At 39.0% G+C, this 17,206-nt stretch overlaps 1 protein-coding gene across 2 annotated transcripts; it reads right to left on the reverse strand.

The window, feature by feature from the left end:
• Positions 1–8,636: 8,636 nt before the first annotated feature.
• Positions 8,637–16,155, reverse strand: LOC6614459 (calponin homology domain-containing protein DDB_G0272472). Of its 2 annotated transcripts, XM_032727590.1 has the most exons (4): positions 14,323–16,155; positions 14,171–14,267; positions 13,567–14,026; positions 8,637–9,127 (listed from the first exon to the last, which is right to left on the reverse strand). In XM_032727590.1, exons 1-4 carry the CDS (start codon positions 16,030–16,032, stop codon positions 9,115–9,117), a joined length of 2,280 nt encoding a protein of 759 aa, XP_032583481.1. In that variant the 5' UTR covers positions 16,033–16,155; the 3' UTR covers positions 8,637–9,114. The 2 variants fall into 2 exon arrangements, with proteins under 2 accessions (XP_032583481.1, XP_032583482.1); XM_032727591.1 differs by lacking the exon at positions 8,637–9,127 and having other exon boundaries at positions 13,500–14,026.
• Positions 16,156–17,206: the final 1,051 nt, after the last annotated feature.

Raw genomic sequence — 17,206 nt, forward strand, 5'->3', positions numbered from 1 at the left:
AGATGTGCCCTATTTAAAGAGACTTTAAAGATGATAGATAAACTAATTTATTTTTCAACAAATACAGGATATTTTTAGAGATTGGTAGAGGTACAAAGTTAATATTTTCAATTAAGTTTGAGCAAACCCAGTCATATCGTCATAACTAATCTGGATCACAAGTCTGTATACGATTCAGGACAACACTTACTAAGATGCCATTAATGTATATATAAAGAAGGACATGTGCGGACGGATGTGGACGTGTGTGTTTTTCTGCTACGCAATATTTATTTGCCACCTCATTTTTTATGGCCGCAAGCTCAGTGCGAGATGGCGAACAAAGTCTGCCAGTGGCAAGTCAACTTCTGCCAGTTTGATAGCCGCTCCGTGTCAATGCAAACAATGCAGTGGATAACACCGCGCAGGAGCAGGGGGCGTGGCCGGAAAGCCGGAAAGGGGGCGGTGGCAGGATAACAGGAAGCATCGAACAGAGAGCGGACATATCAATGGTTATTTGGGGGCAAAATGAAATCGTTTCTGCGAAAATGTACATTGGCATAGCGATGATCACAGTTTTAATAATAAATATAAATATATATACACAACATAAAAAATTAATTTATATTTAAAGTTAAGTGGATAACATAAACTCAACTTTAGAATTTGTGTGCCTTAGGTAACTTGTTGCTATTTTCTTGACCACCGGTGTAGGTGTGCCAGTTGCGTTTCCGTGGAATGGCAGCCATGTTTACGATTCGATCGCATTCACACACGATTTTGATTTTGATTTGTTTGCAGAAAACTGGAGAGAGTGCATTCGCTCGGAATATCTAAGTTTTGTCGGCTTCGAGTTCCACAGACGAGGCTCCTGCTTCTGGCTCAGTGGGTTCCTGCTGATGCTCGCACAAAAGCCAGCTACGAATCGCATGCTTTATGCATAAATAAACAAATCACTGAAATCAAAAACATTGGAAATGACTTCAAAACGCAGCTCAATGTGCATCCAAGGACGAGTATGCGTTCGCATTCGCATCGAAATGCAGTCGTTAGCCATGTTTGCTCAACGTTTTCTCGCTTTCTTATTCTACTTTTGATATGTTACCACTTCCTGCTATTTATTTTGCTTCCTTTTTAGAGATTTAATGTTGCTAACTGGTTTGCAGGTAAATTGTGTTAAAAAAATTATTGTGCGATTCAGAAAGGAGTCCAAATATTTATGAATTAATTTAAGCGCAAATGCAAACCTCATGGATACATACTTGCCTATTTAGCTCATTATTATTTTCGCTTGCATAATTATATGCATTCGAGAACGCAGACGTCATAAAGTTATTAGCACTTTCAAAGGGTGCAGTCTGTAATTGGAAACTCATGTTAATGACTTTCACTCTCTCGCCAAAGCCAAATGAAGGTTATGCTTTGGCCTTCCGCACATTACTTCCATTTACCCCCTTTCCTTAGCCTTACCACTTACATATATCCATGCATATTCATGGGGCCGACTCACATACGGCCCAAACGAAGTTGGCCCAATCATCATCCAATTAGAACTGTAAAATTATACTAATTACAACTTTGAAATTAGAAATATGCAAATCACAGGAGCGCTCTCTTCGTCTCTGTTATGTCTAGAGCTGAGCTTGGCATGATTAAAAATTTCATCAAAAGCGTATAATTCTTGGTGTATGACCGAGCGAATGTCCGTGAGCGCTGCATATATTTGCTTAAATTATATTGACATCCGACGGTCGCCGTGCAAGGATACGGATACGTCTGCAAGACTCCTGATAAGTGAGCAAACCCAAAGCGAAGGCCATCAAAAAGTATGCGCTTGGAGAATCAGCCAAGCGAACTCACATACGGCCACTGAGGGAGGGTCATACTCGTGAAAGCCAAGCCAAGACCGTAATGCATAAATTATGACCGAGAAATGGCGCACAAGTTGCAAACTATACTATATCATTAAAAAAGCCAAATGAGATCCAATTTTTGAAAGCTACCAAGCAAGAACTGTCCTCTAATTCGAATAATATGTACTATATAAGCATTAAAACTAAAGACTGATACTCGGTGCTCTATACTAGATGTGGTGCTAGTGTTGAGTTATATGATATTTCTCCTTTTTTCATATATTACCATATTATCAATAATCACAGGCAAATACTACACATTTTGGAGCTACATATGCAAAAAACTAGTTCGTTGACTTAAAAATATTTATGTAGTTGACGTATAAATTTAAAAGGATCTGCGGTTGGCAGTTCCAGATAACATTTTTCAAACAATATTAAGGGTGGCCATTTAATGCGAAGCATAAATTGCTTTTAAACATTTACTACACTTACACTTAAAAGGCAAGAAAATTAGAGGACTTTACAGAAAAATGTTACTGGCTTGGTTAATATGGACACTTTAAAGGCCAATTAGAGCGCTCATTTGAAGAGATATCTGGCAACCCTTGGTGCAGGTCCAATTGAAGCATCTAAGATATGCGAAACACGCGTTGAAAGGAGTGGCGAGCTTAGGTCACGTGCCTGCAGAGTAAATTCAATCAATTTACAAGGGTGCAAACTAGTGGCAATTGTTGCCGACTTCTGGACAGGACATTGCCTAATTGGTCACTAATTGTAATGCATTTTAGCCAACTGCACTCCAAGGGTCACCTTTGAATTACTCCATAGACACTGTAGTATCTGAATAGTTCTGAAGATGTCAGCCTCAAAGACTTCCATTTTCCTTTTTGGCCTGACAATTCCCATCTACGCATTACTTGATTATTTTCCAATTGACAGCCTGCAGCTGTTGCTCCGTCGTTTCCTGGCTGCCTGTTTTCGAATTGTCAAATTAAAAAGGAAAAATGTTGAATTTGATTAGCGAAGCGTTAAAGAAAAAGACACACAGTTCCGAAAGGAAAAAAAGGAGGCAGCTAAGAAGGCCAAAGATAATGAGCCAGTGTTGAGGCGTCGTTTAAGCGAAACTTTTCGCCCTCCGTTTTTCCTCTGTACTCAAGCCGAACTAACGGCAGTTGTCAGGACTCCAGGGACTCGCAATTCGCAAATGGTCAGGGATTCTGCAAAAGGTGTTTTAAAACATATCTAGGCAATTAAATACATTTATATTCATTTAAGTATTTCCTATTTGTATTCCTTATCTAATAATATTTTGAGTTCATAGTACATTTTTGTACACTTTTAGGGATAACAAAACATGTTTTTTTAAACGATGAAAAAGTAAATAAGTTTTGAACCATCCCTGGTCAAATAGTTAGTCAGCCGAGCAAGAGGCATCTCCCATTGGCAGTTACACACTGAGTACAAGGGCAACTGCAGCTGCTATTCCGGCCACGCCCCAAAGGGCTTCGAAAAAAGGGGGAATATGGAATGAGTAGTTCGCTTCTTTGGTGGATAATTTTGTAATTATTTAACTTAATGGAAAACAAACTTAATTTTCAGCGGCGGCGAAGAAATGAGAGCTTATAGAAAAAGTTAGCCAAATATAAAACACCAGTTCAACCCTGCGCGTAATACAACCCTGTGCGGGATGAGACGACCTGCCAACTTGTTGTAAATGAAAACTGTACTTTATTCGATTAGTTGGCTTGAGTGCTAGGAGTTTATTCAGCCGAAAGACAGCAGACTGGCATGTTCTGTGCTTATCCCGAATGAACGAATTAAGCTGTAATTCTGTTTCACTATTTGTCTGCTGGTCAGTCGGAGGCTTTGGCTAATTGACGGGCCCGAAAAGAATTGGTTAAGGAGCGGCCGGCGGAGCCATCGAAAAGTGCAACTCTTGCCAGCCAACTTATTGTGCAAAGTTCAAAGGTTGCCATAATGAAAAGCGAACGGAAAATTGATAATCCCCTTGCCCCTTCATAACCTCTAGGACGTTCTAGAGCGGATAAAGTTTTGCGTGCTGTCTGGTATCTTTGGTTATTAAGTGCTGCAAAAGTTCCCAGCCCCGAAAATGATAATTGGGCATTGAGAAGAAAGCCCCCCAAGATCCCCCAACTCCACTGTCGAAAGCTGCATAATTAACACAAAATAATGATAAAGTTCATGGCGAGCCGCGCTTTTCCCAATCGCAACCCATTCAATTAAGTAAGTGTTCCCTCCTCAAGTTTCTGCGCGTCGAGAGATTTACAGCAAAACTTGGTGGGAGTTGTATTTTCTGTGGCTAACTGAAGTCGCTATTGGATTGCAGGCAGTTTGGACGGCATCCGCATTCTCGATAGCTCTTTTGGCAGTTTTCATCCTGATGGGTTTTCGGTTTATTGTGCCAGGGGGGTCGGTGCTGGCGGTACAATGGACCACTGAACGGAAATTGTTCAATAATCAGCTTTGGCCAGCTTAAGCCATTTGAAAATGTGTCTGTGGGGGAAATATCCCAGGATGCCATCACGCAGTGAGGAATGTGTGGATGTGAGGTCATTTTTTATCATCGTACTGACTACAAAAATGCTCTTAACAGAATATATATCTAGATATTTATTTGAATTTGTTCTGTAAATATATATAATATGGCATTTGTTCCAAGAAAGCTATATTTTGCCAATACTTTTTTTAATTCTTACATACTGAGTAAATTACAAACTTATAATATAATCCCAGAATTATATCTTAAAACAATACAATGTAGAAACCGCAGTATGCGAAAATGCAATTAAGACGTGGGTAAATAGAAATGCAAATAGATAGATAAATAAATAGATACAGCAAAAAGAGGTAAGAAAAAGAGCGGAAGACAAAAGTATGTTTACAAGAAAATGTGCAAAATAAGTTCCCGCTTTTCCATATTTGCACTCATTTGTTCTTGCATATATTTAGTTAGTCGATGGCAATTAAAGTCGCGCTTTGCAAATTAAATGAAACCATTTGCGCTCATTTCAAGCAGAATAAAATAATGCAAACTCTAATTTATACGAAACTGCGCGTATGCCAAACTGCGACCTCCTTTCAGCACTTGTTTTTCTTATTTTTCGTTAATTTAGCTCGCCTTTTTTTGTGTAGCCATTTTTTATTCTAGTTGACTTCTACTTTTTTAAATCAAAGCGAGCAAGCGCGCGGATGTCCCACCAGCAAACGAGGGGCATGCGGGCTAGGGTCGGGGCCAGTGCATTCCATTTTCAACTAAATAAATAAAAAGTGAATTTTTAATTAAAAGTTAAGTGGCAACTCATTTAAATTAATGTTGACTCAAGCGTCATAGCAAAACAGTTGGAGAGTCAAGCGTTGAAAATGGGGAAAGTGCGGGAATTCCAGGCGTTGGGTGGATGGTTAAAAAAAAAACCAAAAGAAGAAAAATTCAAGGGGTTGAGGACTTTGGTCCTGCTCCTTAATAAGCATTATGCACCACAGGACCTTGACTGGAAAAACGCAGAGGAAGCTACAAAAGAAGGCAATACGCAATGAAGCAGGTAATGTAACACTGAAGCCATTTTGAATAATATTATAAATTATTTAACCACATAGCTGCAATGAAATTTAATTTGATATGTTACTTTTTGAAAAAAAGAGTATCAGCAGTGAAATAATACGTTTAAGTTTATATATGTTAAATAACTAGAGTATTTAATGCGCAATCGATTTAAGTAATTCACTGGCCCCTTTGAATCGAAATATTTAAGCGACGGACATCGTCACCCATCATTAGAAGCCGGAGATTATAGAGACTCTAATGCCGACTGAAAATTGCTGCAAATTTGTTTGATGATCATGTGTTAATTTTGACTGCCAGACATGGCCAATTAATTACAATTGATGCCTCGAACACACACAGGTGCAGCTGGGAACGCTGCAGAAGTTGTCAACTCACTGTCCACGCATATTAAATTTGTTTGCCGAGGTTTATTGAACTGTTTGTCACCCGGGTACGGGTCCACTTGGACCACCGACTGCTCCCCAATTGCAATTTATGTATTTACGTCCGTTTGCAATTTGCTACGTGTGCATGGAATATAGATTTTGCACCCAAATTGTTCCAACGATGGATGCAGTCAACCGATTTCGGTTGCAAGTTGAATCCCAGACTCAGCCATTCACTCATTCTGGAAGTAAAGTCCCACTGCGTGCACTGAGAACCATTTTTGATTGTACATTTTCATAACTTATATATTGAAATAGTTTTTATATGTCATAATAACAACATTAGATGTCATTTTTAAGTTAAAAAAAGATCGATACATTAAAGATTCGTAATTGAAAAATAAGATTATAAAATTATTTAAATTAAGTATTAACAATGCTGTTAACGATAAGTACCATAACAACTAGTGGTTTCCTAAAGCTTAACATTTGTTATTTATTTTTAAAACATTTCTGACAACATGTTTTAAGGTTTGTTCACTGTTCAAGCGAACGTGTACGTATAAGTTCGGTTGATGGTAGTTCGATGGCCCCTTCTATAAATTTCTCCCACCAGCTTGTTGTATTGGTTTAATTTCATCATCAAACCATCTGGTGCATTTAAATTTTCCCACCTTCCCAGCAGTTTTCCCTCCGGCTGCCTGTGTGCTTTAGAGAGAGTTTTCCCAGCTCAGTCAATATTATTGATCAGGCGTCAAATTTTGGGAGGTTGAGTCAGAGTCGGTTGCACACACAAATTGTGGCAAATTTTCATAGTTCGGTCTATCCGCACAATACACTCCCGGTGGGTGCTGCAAGTATAGGAAAATGAGGAGCAGCTCTGGCAGCCATTAGCAGGAATAGCTATCCTCCTCGATGAGAGACGTACGAGCAATTAGCATTGGCCGAGAGTCGAAGAAATCAATGGCAAGCGCTATTGATAGGGTTTCCAGTGGGGCTTTGCTGCAGATGATGATGAATTTAAAGCTCTTAATTGCTTTGGCAGAGGACATTGTACAGATGTTTTACACATTACAGCTGAACGTTTTACCAGTAATTCACAAAAAAAAAAAAAATTTTTTTTTGGCAACGCCAGGGCCTTAAAAACTTACAAGTATCTCGAAAATTTTTATGTAGGGAATGCTCTGCTAGGCCAACTTCTATTACTCATTTATCATCGTGCTAACGAACTACATATTTAGAAAAACTAAAGCCGACGATTTCGTTGGACTTGCTATTGCGTAGTGGTAGTAAAAATGAGTTGCCATTTTTTTGCTCTATTAATTTTTGTTGCCTATAACTAGTCGAGGCCGGAGGCCTGAGCCCAAAGCCTTAAAGCCTGTAAAATTTAATTGGAGGAAAGTGAAACGGGGCAGAGGAAAACGGCGGAAGTGGAGAGTGGGGAATAGAAATAAAGTGAGGCATGCTAGACCACTTCCGCACGCACACACACAGACGCTAGGGGAATTCGCCATGGCGCTTATTAATAAAACAGCAAATAGCAGAAAGAAACAGAATATAAAGTTTCATTATAGTGCGGAATAGACGCCTTAAGTACTCTTTCAATATTTACTCAGATGAACTAAGATTATTATATTATATAAAAACAATCATACAACTTAGATTGATTAAGTGTTATTTTATTCATTATTTTAAACGATTTTTAAAGTATAGATTACATTTTTTGGAATAATTAAGTTATGAGAAGGAAAAGAAACCTTTTAATTGATCTTGTATTGTTTATAAGAATATTAAAAATGTATGACACTTTCAGGAATGAATTCTTTCATTCTTTTGTTCTATTTATTATTCATTAATTAAAATGTCCTCTTAGGGACTTAAAAAATTGGAAAAAATTAAAGCAATATGAAATTAAAAAGAAGCCGTAGAAAGCAGAGCGAAAGAAGAATAAGCGTAATGTTCCGCGGCATTTCCATATAAGCCAAATTTTCAATAACCGAGAAGAGAAAGCAGCGCAAACTGACAAAGTTTCTTGTGCTTTTCGCAACTTTCTTCTGCTCATCCCGCCCACTTTTCCGCCGCCCTTCCCTTTTTCCTTTTGCGAATGCCTTTTGCTGTTCGCCTTGGTTTTCCTATTATTTGCGCATTTTATTTCCATTGAACATTTCATTGACACTTTGACAGCAGCATTGACATTTGCGTGACTCGGGTGATTAGAATATGCGCCTCCCAACTGGCTTTCTCCCCCAATTTCACTCCCCTTGGGTGTCTATTTTGGCCTTCGTTCTTATTATGCTCGATTTTATGGCTTATTTTCATTGCTGCGCCATAAAATTGCCAACAAAATTAGAATGTGCAATTAATTTTATTTCTTCCACATTGAAAGTAATTTAGTTTAGGAAAAGCATTTAAATTACTTAAAAATGTTGGGCACCAATTTTAAAAAGTTGTGCAATTTTAAAAATATAGTTTTCGCGCCCACTCATAAAAAAAATTTTATAATGAAAGTGTTACCAATTATAAAAATTATACTCCCGAGAGAACCCATAGATCTTTTACGTAAAAGGTTAGAGGTAAAACGGCAATTAACCCACTTTGGCATGCAGATCCAAAAACTCGTTTGCAGGAAACGTTTCAAAAATGTATTTATTCCGAGCGGAAATCTTTTAGTTGTTGCGAGGAAATAAGCCGTTTATGCTTTGGCAGAATCAAATTTATGCAACCACTGATCCTTAAAAAATATTGCATATGGCTTCTTCCACACCTATTTTTATACATGCATTTTTAAGCGATAATTTGTTTTGTTTTTAAAATAAATAAAATACATATTGCTAAGGTAATTCTTACCTGATTGATTTGTCCTCGAATGCCTGCACCTCTTTGGCACATGTGCACTTCTCGCATTGTGGCAAAGAATTTATTTGGCTTGCAATGCGAATCGCTTTCCTTGTCGCATCGTGTCTGCTGGCTAATGCATGCACATCTATATATCTGTGTATATCCGGAAAGCGATCCAACATGTGCCCGAGATAAACGACTGTCGCTTAAAGCCCTTGATGTGCCAATTTTCATACTTGATAGCCCGTTCGGTTTTTTTTTCCCCAAATTCTGCAGGATATTTGCTGTTGTCGAAGGGGCGAAGGTAAAAGTTTTTGAATTTCACTTGCAGTTTTAACTTTAGAGTTGACTCTCGGTTATTGCAGCAACTTTGGCACTTAGAACAGCCTTCCAATATCCATGTTCTTGGCAGCTTTTTAATTTTTTTTCCACAGAAAAATGTACTTCCAGAATCGCTTCTTCTCTAATTTAGATTTCATCTGTTGCTGTTTATTTATTTTCCAGATCTAAATAATGACCAATACAGAGGATAACGTTTAGAAATGCATTTGTATTAAACTTTTCCAATGTTAAAGCTCAAAAAGTGTTATATAGCCTAATTATTTAATAGCCTAGTAATTCAAAAATGATAATGTAGTTGCACCTTAATAAGTGTAACTAACATTGGGTTGTCCAGTAGTGTCAACTGATAAGCTGCCTATTTGAATTCCCATCAAGTAATTGCTGAGCACCCTACAAAGTTAAATGCATCCCGATGTGTCATGACCCCAAGAACTGTCATTACTCCGCCACCCCAGAGCTAATGCACTGACATAACCTACCATCTACCATCCATCTATCCATCGACCCGTCATTCGAGCCATTCATCCGGACACCCATCCATGAGATCCATCTCTTGTTAGCTCTAAACACAATTGAATGACAGACAAAAGACATTGGTAGAATGCAGTTTGAATATTACGTATACGCCACGTGGCCCCCCTGACATACTGACTGACTGTTTGTCTGCTTTTGCACTTTATTTTTTTGCGATTCCGCCATTATTTTCTTTATCGTACAAAGCCTCAGGCATTTAATTGAACAAGTGAGCACTTTATTAAAATGTCACTCAACTGAGTTTAGTGCGATATATGTAAAAACTAAAGGTGGGATGAGGTGAGCATAGGTTGGCGATGGTGCCAAAGGACGAATGCGGCAATGGCCGTCGACGTGGTCTGTGCAAATTTCATTACAGCGGTGTCAGGCCTTTTGACAGCCTGTTTCACCTACATTTAGCGCGGTCCTGGCAACAGCAAATTATGATGGATATTTCGAATTTCGGCTACTCTAAATAATACCGTTTCAATAAGTAGTAAATTAATAAACTTAGCAATTTGTTGTTCAAAAAATATTTATAACAAACAAGTGAAGTATATATAGTATAGTATATAATAAGATATATATGGAGTAATCATTATATTAATTTTAATCATGAAACTATAAAATACAATTCTATAGACTACAGTAAAGAACAACAAGAAATAATATACCCTCTAAGCTCACCTATTACCACGTATAAAAAACTACATAAACAGCAACAATAACAGGAACGGGAGCAGTTGCAGTCACGGATGCCGCAGTCGACTGCATTTAGCGTATGCATATTTAATATTTCCCATGCAAGTTGCAAGTTTCAAGCGAAACGAAACAACAACCGAAACTCCAGAAACTCTCCAGCCAAAGCTAAGGAAAAAAAGGATGAAAAAAAGGGTTGCGAACTGGAGTTGGAAAAAAGGGAACACAGCTCATACTCGTATATCATTTGACCCTGCTGTAGAAGTTGCCCCCATATCCTTTTACCCCGTTTCCCGCTAACAAGAGGCAAACAACAGGAAAACCAAAAGAGTGAAAGAGCGAGAAAAAAGTTTTGAAATGAAAAAGCAGTCAGCATATGAAATGAGTTTATTACTCAAAATGCTCCGCTCCGTGTTTATATGTGTGTGCTAGAGGGTTTGTGCGGCACGCTTTAAGTGGCATGCACCACGAGGAGGCCAGAGGGGGCGTGGCAGCCGAAAGAAAGGGCTGACGTTCTTCTTCGTCCTGCTGACGAAGCCACCGCGAGCTGCAGGCAATAGTTAGCTAGATTTATTTATAAATAATTTCTAAGCATAAATCGCTGCGCAGCTTAATCAAATTTGCGGCTGACAGTGAGTGACAAATGTTTATGACTACGTCATTTCCTTGTGAAATACGGTTGTTATAAGGAACAACTTAATGTTTTGTTCTTTGGGTTTTCAGTAGTACAGAGAAACAATTGTAACTTAATTTTATTAATTTGTTTATAAGTTAACTCTACTTAGTACTTATAATTTTATATGTGATTGAAGAGAGGTGTCCATTTGCTTTAATATTACCATTCCTTCTTTTTAGTGTTTCAATTTCCCACGCATTGTAACCATTCTACCCCGTTTCCCCACTCCTGTAACTCTCACTACAGCGAAAACACTTACAGCAGCAGGATAATCATCTGCATTTCGCTGTCAGGAAGGGATATGCAGTGCAAGGGAAATGCTCCAAAAATACCTAACTGCGTTAATTGAGCGCGACATTTGCTGAAACTACAGCATTATATAATGCAAAGCAGGAACGCCAGTGGCGGATGCGTTGGCAGCGGATGTAGAGCAGCGGAAATTGGCTTATAGATGCCGGGCCATAGATATGTAGCTATTTAGCCCCGCCTTCCGTTCCACCAAATTGCGGATTGAAGAGGCACATTCCGACTTGCACCGCATATGTCCAACATAAATGCATTTGTGTGTCTTCCTGTCAGTGTGTGAGTGTGTCGCTGAGTACCTCAGATTGCTTTCAGTGGGCAAAAGTATGCCGCCGTCAAGATTATGTTACATACAGAGGGTCAATCGTAAAGTTGTGAAACCAAAATTGTAACAACGGCAAAAATCATCTAGGAGAATTCAATAGAATATATTATATCAATTTTTGAAATAACTTCTTATTATTGTGATATACATTATTAATGTATTGAATTTTAAATAAGCACTTGCTTATGCTTATAAAAATTTAGGTTGTGTTAATTATTCATCGAATTGACGGACAAACAAAAGTCTTAGTCTCCCGTCTTGTTTTTCAACGATTTCCCTAAGCGCATTAGCTTTAGTTTCTAGCTTTTTTTCTTAGCTTCCACTTGGCCAGCTAGGCCAAAGTTGGTTTTACCAGAAGAGCAAAGTGGTAAAAAAAATGAAAAAAAAATTGGCAGAAGGTCGCTTCTCTGCATTAGCTGGCCTGCAAGCGGCTCAAGTGCAAAATCGAATTTAACTAACGAAATTTCATCTTGCTTGCCAAGAATGCCGCTCCATCCTTCTTGAACTATTCCACCTTACCTGTGCAAGTCCCTTTAACTCTTTAGCCCGCACGAGTCCGTCTAAAAAAATCCAACTTTTCTAACCCCTCTTAACAGCAGCCGACGATGGCGATAAGCGCTTGGAACATGCGTGCTAAAAACACACATAAGGACACCCTTACCAAAATCTATACACTGAAAAATAGCTAAACAATATAAAAGCTTGGTGAATTTAAAATTCTACAGCTCTGCTAAAAATACCATCTCATACTCCATAGTTTGTGATGACTTTTTAAGTCATCATTATAAAATTAAAATACACTAGTACTATATAAGAGATCACTGTAAAGAGCATATGTAAACTTACATATTTTATAAAACTTTTAAAATATATAAGTCAATATTTCTCACAGTGTAAGCATGCACCTGTGTTCCCCCTAATGTTGGTTACAAAATAAAAAAAAAAAACTCCAGTAAAGGAAGGTTTTGGGTGGGAGATGGGGAGCCATGGGCCAGGGCTGCTTAGTTCGGGGTCAAAGGGTGCTGCAAATTCAGCTGGAGCAGCAGCATCAGCACCTTTGCCATTAACCCGACTCGGTTGGTTTTGGTTCGGTTTTTGCTGGGTGCTGATGCTACTGGTGCTTCCTCTTTTTTGCTATTAGTTTTCGCCACATGTTTGTGTGTGCCAGCATCACCACCCCACCGAAAGACCCCCACTCGACAACCTTGCCTCGAACATACCTGTTCGTTTTTTGTTTTTAAGTGCAACATGAAATGTGCATACCAAGGAGCAGGCCAAGCCAGACACGGACTTCAGCCTGGACAGACTCCGAGAATCCCCTTTTCCCAACCTAATCCCTTTTACCTCCACGCACCACCACGCCCCACCAGACGCCTCCTGCCCCATCCACCGGCTCATCTGCGTTTTGCTTGGCTCATCCTTAGATGCTACTTCCAATTCACCACTGACTAATACGCTCCCAGTGGTTGCACCTATAGATATACGGCTGTGTGGCGACTATGTATTCAATGTTTTCGTAGTTTTGTTGTAGGGCCCAGAAACTAAGATATATGGCAGCTGCCAAAAGATGCAAAACATGGCTTTGCCTTACATATGTTTTATACAGTGCTTCACAAAACTTTCTGAGCCCCAAGCTTGGTACTCTAAACACCCAACATAAATTTATGCATATTGTTGCCATCTTATAAGTTTGCCTAATAGTTATGTACGAATTTGACTGCAGAGTATGGTATTTAACTAGATAAAAATTAAGTAAAGTGCTTGATTACTTTTTAGCACTACTTTTTATGACAGTAGCCAGGACATGTCCTGCTGCGTGGCTTCGGATGCACCATTCAGTGAAAAAGTGAATAGAGGTCCTGCGCATGTGTCTCTGACGGCTGCTGGAAGTGAATTTCCCTGCAAATTAAAACCGCCAACAGTTAAATTTGGCGATATCAGAATAGTTGTGAAGTATGCAAGTCCAAACTAATCAAACTTGACTTTCAAGAACTATACATCGAACTATGAGTCGTTATTGTGCATCTATCTTATGTATTATAAATGAACATAAAGAAATACAGAAATTGACCCCTAGAAAATGCTACCTTCTTATTCCACTGAGGCTCTTGTTACTTAGCCGACTTAAGGACACGGAGGCAAAACTAAGTTTGGTTCTGAGGGACTTGTTTATCGTCTTGATATGGGTGTCCACCTCTGATATCCTTTCCTCGAGGCGAAGGTGTTCTTGGCGGAGTTTCCTGACCATTAATCGCTTTCTCCGCACATGATTCACGGTTGCATCGTAGTCCAGCAACAAATCCGGATAATGCATCAAACAGCCGGCTCTTTTGAGTTTGAGAATCCTTTTCTTCACCCAGTCGTGCTTTACCATTTCCCTGTAATGACGAGCTCTGAGGTCCTTTTCAAGCTTCTGCTGCGTTTTTAGCTTTGATTTCATATTATTCAGCAGCTCCTCGTTTATTTTCTGCTTGTTCTTCAAGTGGGCCATCGCATGGACATCATAGGTTTTGCGGTCGCGAAACCGCTTAAGTTCTATTTCCTTTTCTGTAATTAAAAACACAAATTACGGAGTATTTTATAACATAAGATATATATACAGAAAATTTCTTTATTTAATGATAAAATAATTTGTAAAATCAAGCAATTAAATGTGTTAAATTAAATTCTAAATTATTTATAAAGACCTACCTTTAATTTTAAGCCTCAGAGCGTTGTTCCGGGCTTGATTAGAAATATATTCCAGGACGCGGAGTCCACCTCCAAGATTTTCCAATTTTTGGGATCTCTAAAAAAAAGAAAATAAATAAATAATTAAATCCGAAAACACCATTAGCTCTCACGTTCTTTAGGGCCTGCAAACGATGCTGAACCAAAAGCAATTCCTCCCGTACTTCGGATGTTTCATCGCGAGCCTTGTTCATTTTTTTGAGGAGGTCATTCACGACAATTGTTATACGATCAAGTTCGTCCTTGCAAAGGGTTTCCCTGACCTTCGCTTCAAATTTGGCTAATATCTGGGCATCCAAAGCTCGGGCTTCTGCCTCCTTTTCGATCAAAGCTTTGACTTGTTTAGCACTTAACTCCTCAGTCAGCTTAACTTGCTCCAAACGATTATCAAGCTCTATCAGAGCAGACATCAGCCTTTCGCGGTTAATCGTGTCGATTTGCTTGTCATCGCTGACCAAGGAAAACTCCTTACGCCTTACATAGTAATCTGAGACGCTCCTCTCGAGAACCTGATTGCGATGCATTTCGCATTGATAGTCGATAACCAGTAGATACAGCTCCTCCAGCATTTTTTCTTTGTCTAGCAGTCGTCTCAATCGGACGGAAGTACTTTCATCATACTTGACCACTTCATTTATTAGCCCGCTGAGGAACTGCTCAACCATCGCTACATTAGTCATATGAATCTCATTAAACAAATCCGATGAGGAATCATCGAAGATTGTCGACCTGATCTGGATACTAAGCAAATGGTCACTTATATCTTTATCTTGGCTTTCTTCTGGCACAATATCATTATAGATTTCCTCGTCAGATTCGATTACAGATTCGCTACTGATCTCTAGACTGTGGGTTTTTTGGTCTAGAAATTCGATGTACTCATCTTCCACTTGGAGATCTGCGAATGAGTCCGATTCTTTCTGATCTCTGTCACTCTTGACCACTGGTAAAACTTTTTCCTTCTCTTTGGTAAACTGTATACTTTCAACACTGTCACTAGCAGAAAGGTTGTTTATATCAGGTAGACTACCAAATATTTCCAAAAACCTTAATCTTTCGGATTGTTTCTTATCCTCCGGCTCTTCGACATCACTTTCTTGGTCCGATACAGTAAGCTCTATTTCAGTATCGGATTCCGATAAAATACTAGTTAACGCTCTTTTTGAATCAGAATCCGAAGGGGTGTTAAAACGTATTGAATTTAAGGACTCTGATGATTCGACTATATGTACCTGTACATTGTAAGTATCTGTCAGGTAATTCTGTACTATTTCAGCAGTTTGAGGCTTCTTAGGTTTTAAAACAAATATTCTATAAGGACCCCAGAATCCACTTTTGTTTGTGGGTAGCTTATTACTGCTGGTCCTGGTTCTAGATCTTCGCGAACTTGTGGAAGCTCTGGATAAAACGGAGGTGTTTGATCCCACAGACATGACACTAGACCGATTTCCAGGAGAGTCCAAAGGGTAATTTCTAGAGAAACGATCACGGAGAGTGAATTTCCGTGACGTTTCTTTAGAGCTTACCAAAGATTTCTGGCTCTTTACGATCGTTGGTAAAATGGCTTGGGATGGAACCGTCTTTTGAGGCTTTTTAACCACTTTACGTGGTTTATTTTCTACCACTGTCTTTGTAATCCTTTGAGCTTTTGATCTTTTTGGGCGTCTTACTAGTTCTTTTTTTGCGACTAAGGTCTCCTCGGTTTTTTCCTCTATAGCGATATCATTACCAATCAAGACTGTTGATCCTATTCTCGATGTTGGTTCGTTGTCTGTGGAGTATACCGATGCCCGTGAAAATGAGGTTCTTTGAATTATACTCATGGTGGGGTTAATAACAAAGCTCAAAATAAAACAAGGAAACGAGAAAGAACTAAAAAATAAATATTGGAAAAAAACGAGAGCTTCGACGCAACGAAAACGAAAGTGTTTGATATTTAGATAAAAGGCATCTTAAAAAATTAAAACTATAACTGATTTGTTTGCAAAATCGTTTCATAACTTAGCGTTTTAATCCATGACATCATATCTGTTTCGAATGGATGGCCGGAAAAGGAAAGACAGATTCAAGCGATTCCTTTTTGGGCTGTCTATCGTGTTTCTCACTTTTACCCTCGAGGAAGCTGCATGTTGTTGGTTAATATCATCACTCATGTATGCCGCATACTAAAGAGAATTTATCATGTCTGCTGCTGCCCCTGCTGCTTCTGTTGATGCAGCCATAAAAAATAGAAGAAACTAGTGAGAAGGACTCGGAAGTACAGGCCGGCCTGGATAAGGGACCCGCGGGGATCAAGGTTCCAGGCTTTTGGGCTTTCGTCTGCATTGCTTAGCTACGAGCTGTGGCGCCTGGCATTGTCGCTCAAGTGTTTCGGCAAACTGACTTGCCATCTGTAAGGCAAGCTGTGCTGAAAGTAAGGTGGCAAGCAGTTGCAGGACTGAAGGGAGCGGTCTGAAGGATATCTGTCTCTATAGGGGATGGGGTAGCAAGTTGTCGTTGGGTACTGACAGACTAGCCTAATTGACCAGGAAGTAAAGTGGAAAGATTTTCCAAAAATAAAATGGACAAATATTTTCAACCATAAATATCCTGATGGCCATTTTTCGCTAATCGAATTATCGACATGTACCCAAAGTACCCTCTAAATATAATATTCTTACCTGCCAACGGATACAATTAGGTGTTTAATTAAAATTTGTTTTCATGGGGGTTTGCACCACTTACATAAATTATATTTATACCATATATATAAAAATAGTCCAGTTCTTTTAGAATGTGAAGTGAAAAAATAGTAATTAGTTGATTAAGTTGTATTGCTTTGTAGAGTACTTTCAATTCGAAGCCATTTTTCATGCCATAGCTTAGTTTGATGTTGCTGCCACGGCTGCTGAATATTCGCAAATTCGTTTACGTTTACCTAGTCACCTCCCCTTTTTAGCTTTTCCCTCCGGGCGACCACCATCAGCTAAGTAGATTTGGGCTACCTGCATGCAGCTA

The sequence above is a fragment of the Drosophila sechellia genome, chromosome 2L (genome assembly GCF_004382195.2).
Source record: "Drosophila sechellia strain sech25 chromosome 2L, ASM438219v1, whole genome shotgun sequence".
NCBI classification, from domain to species: domain Eukaryota; kingdom Metazoa; phylum Arthropoda; class Insecta; order Diptera; family Drosophilidae; genus Drosophila; species Drosophila sechellia.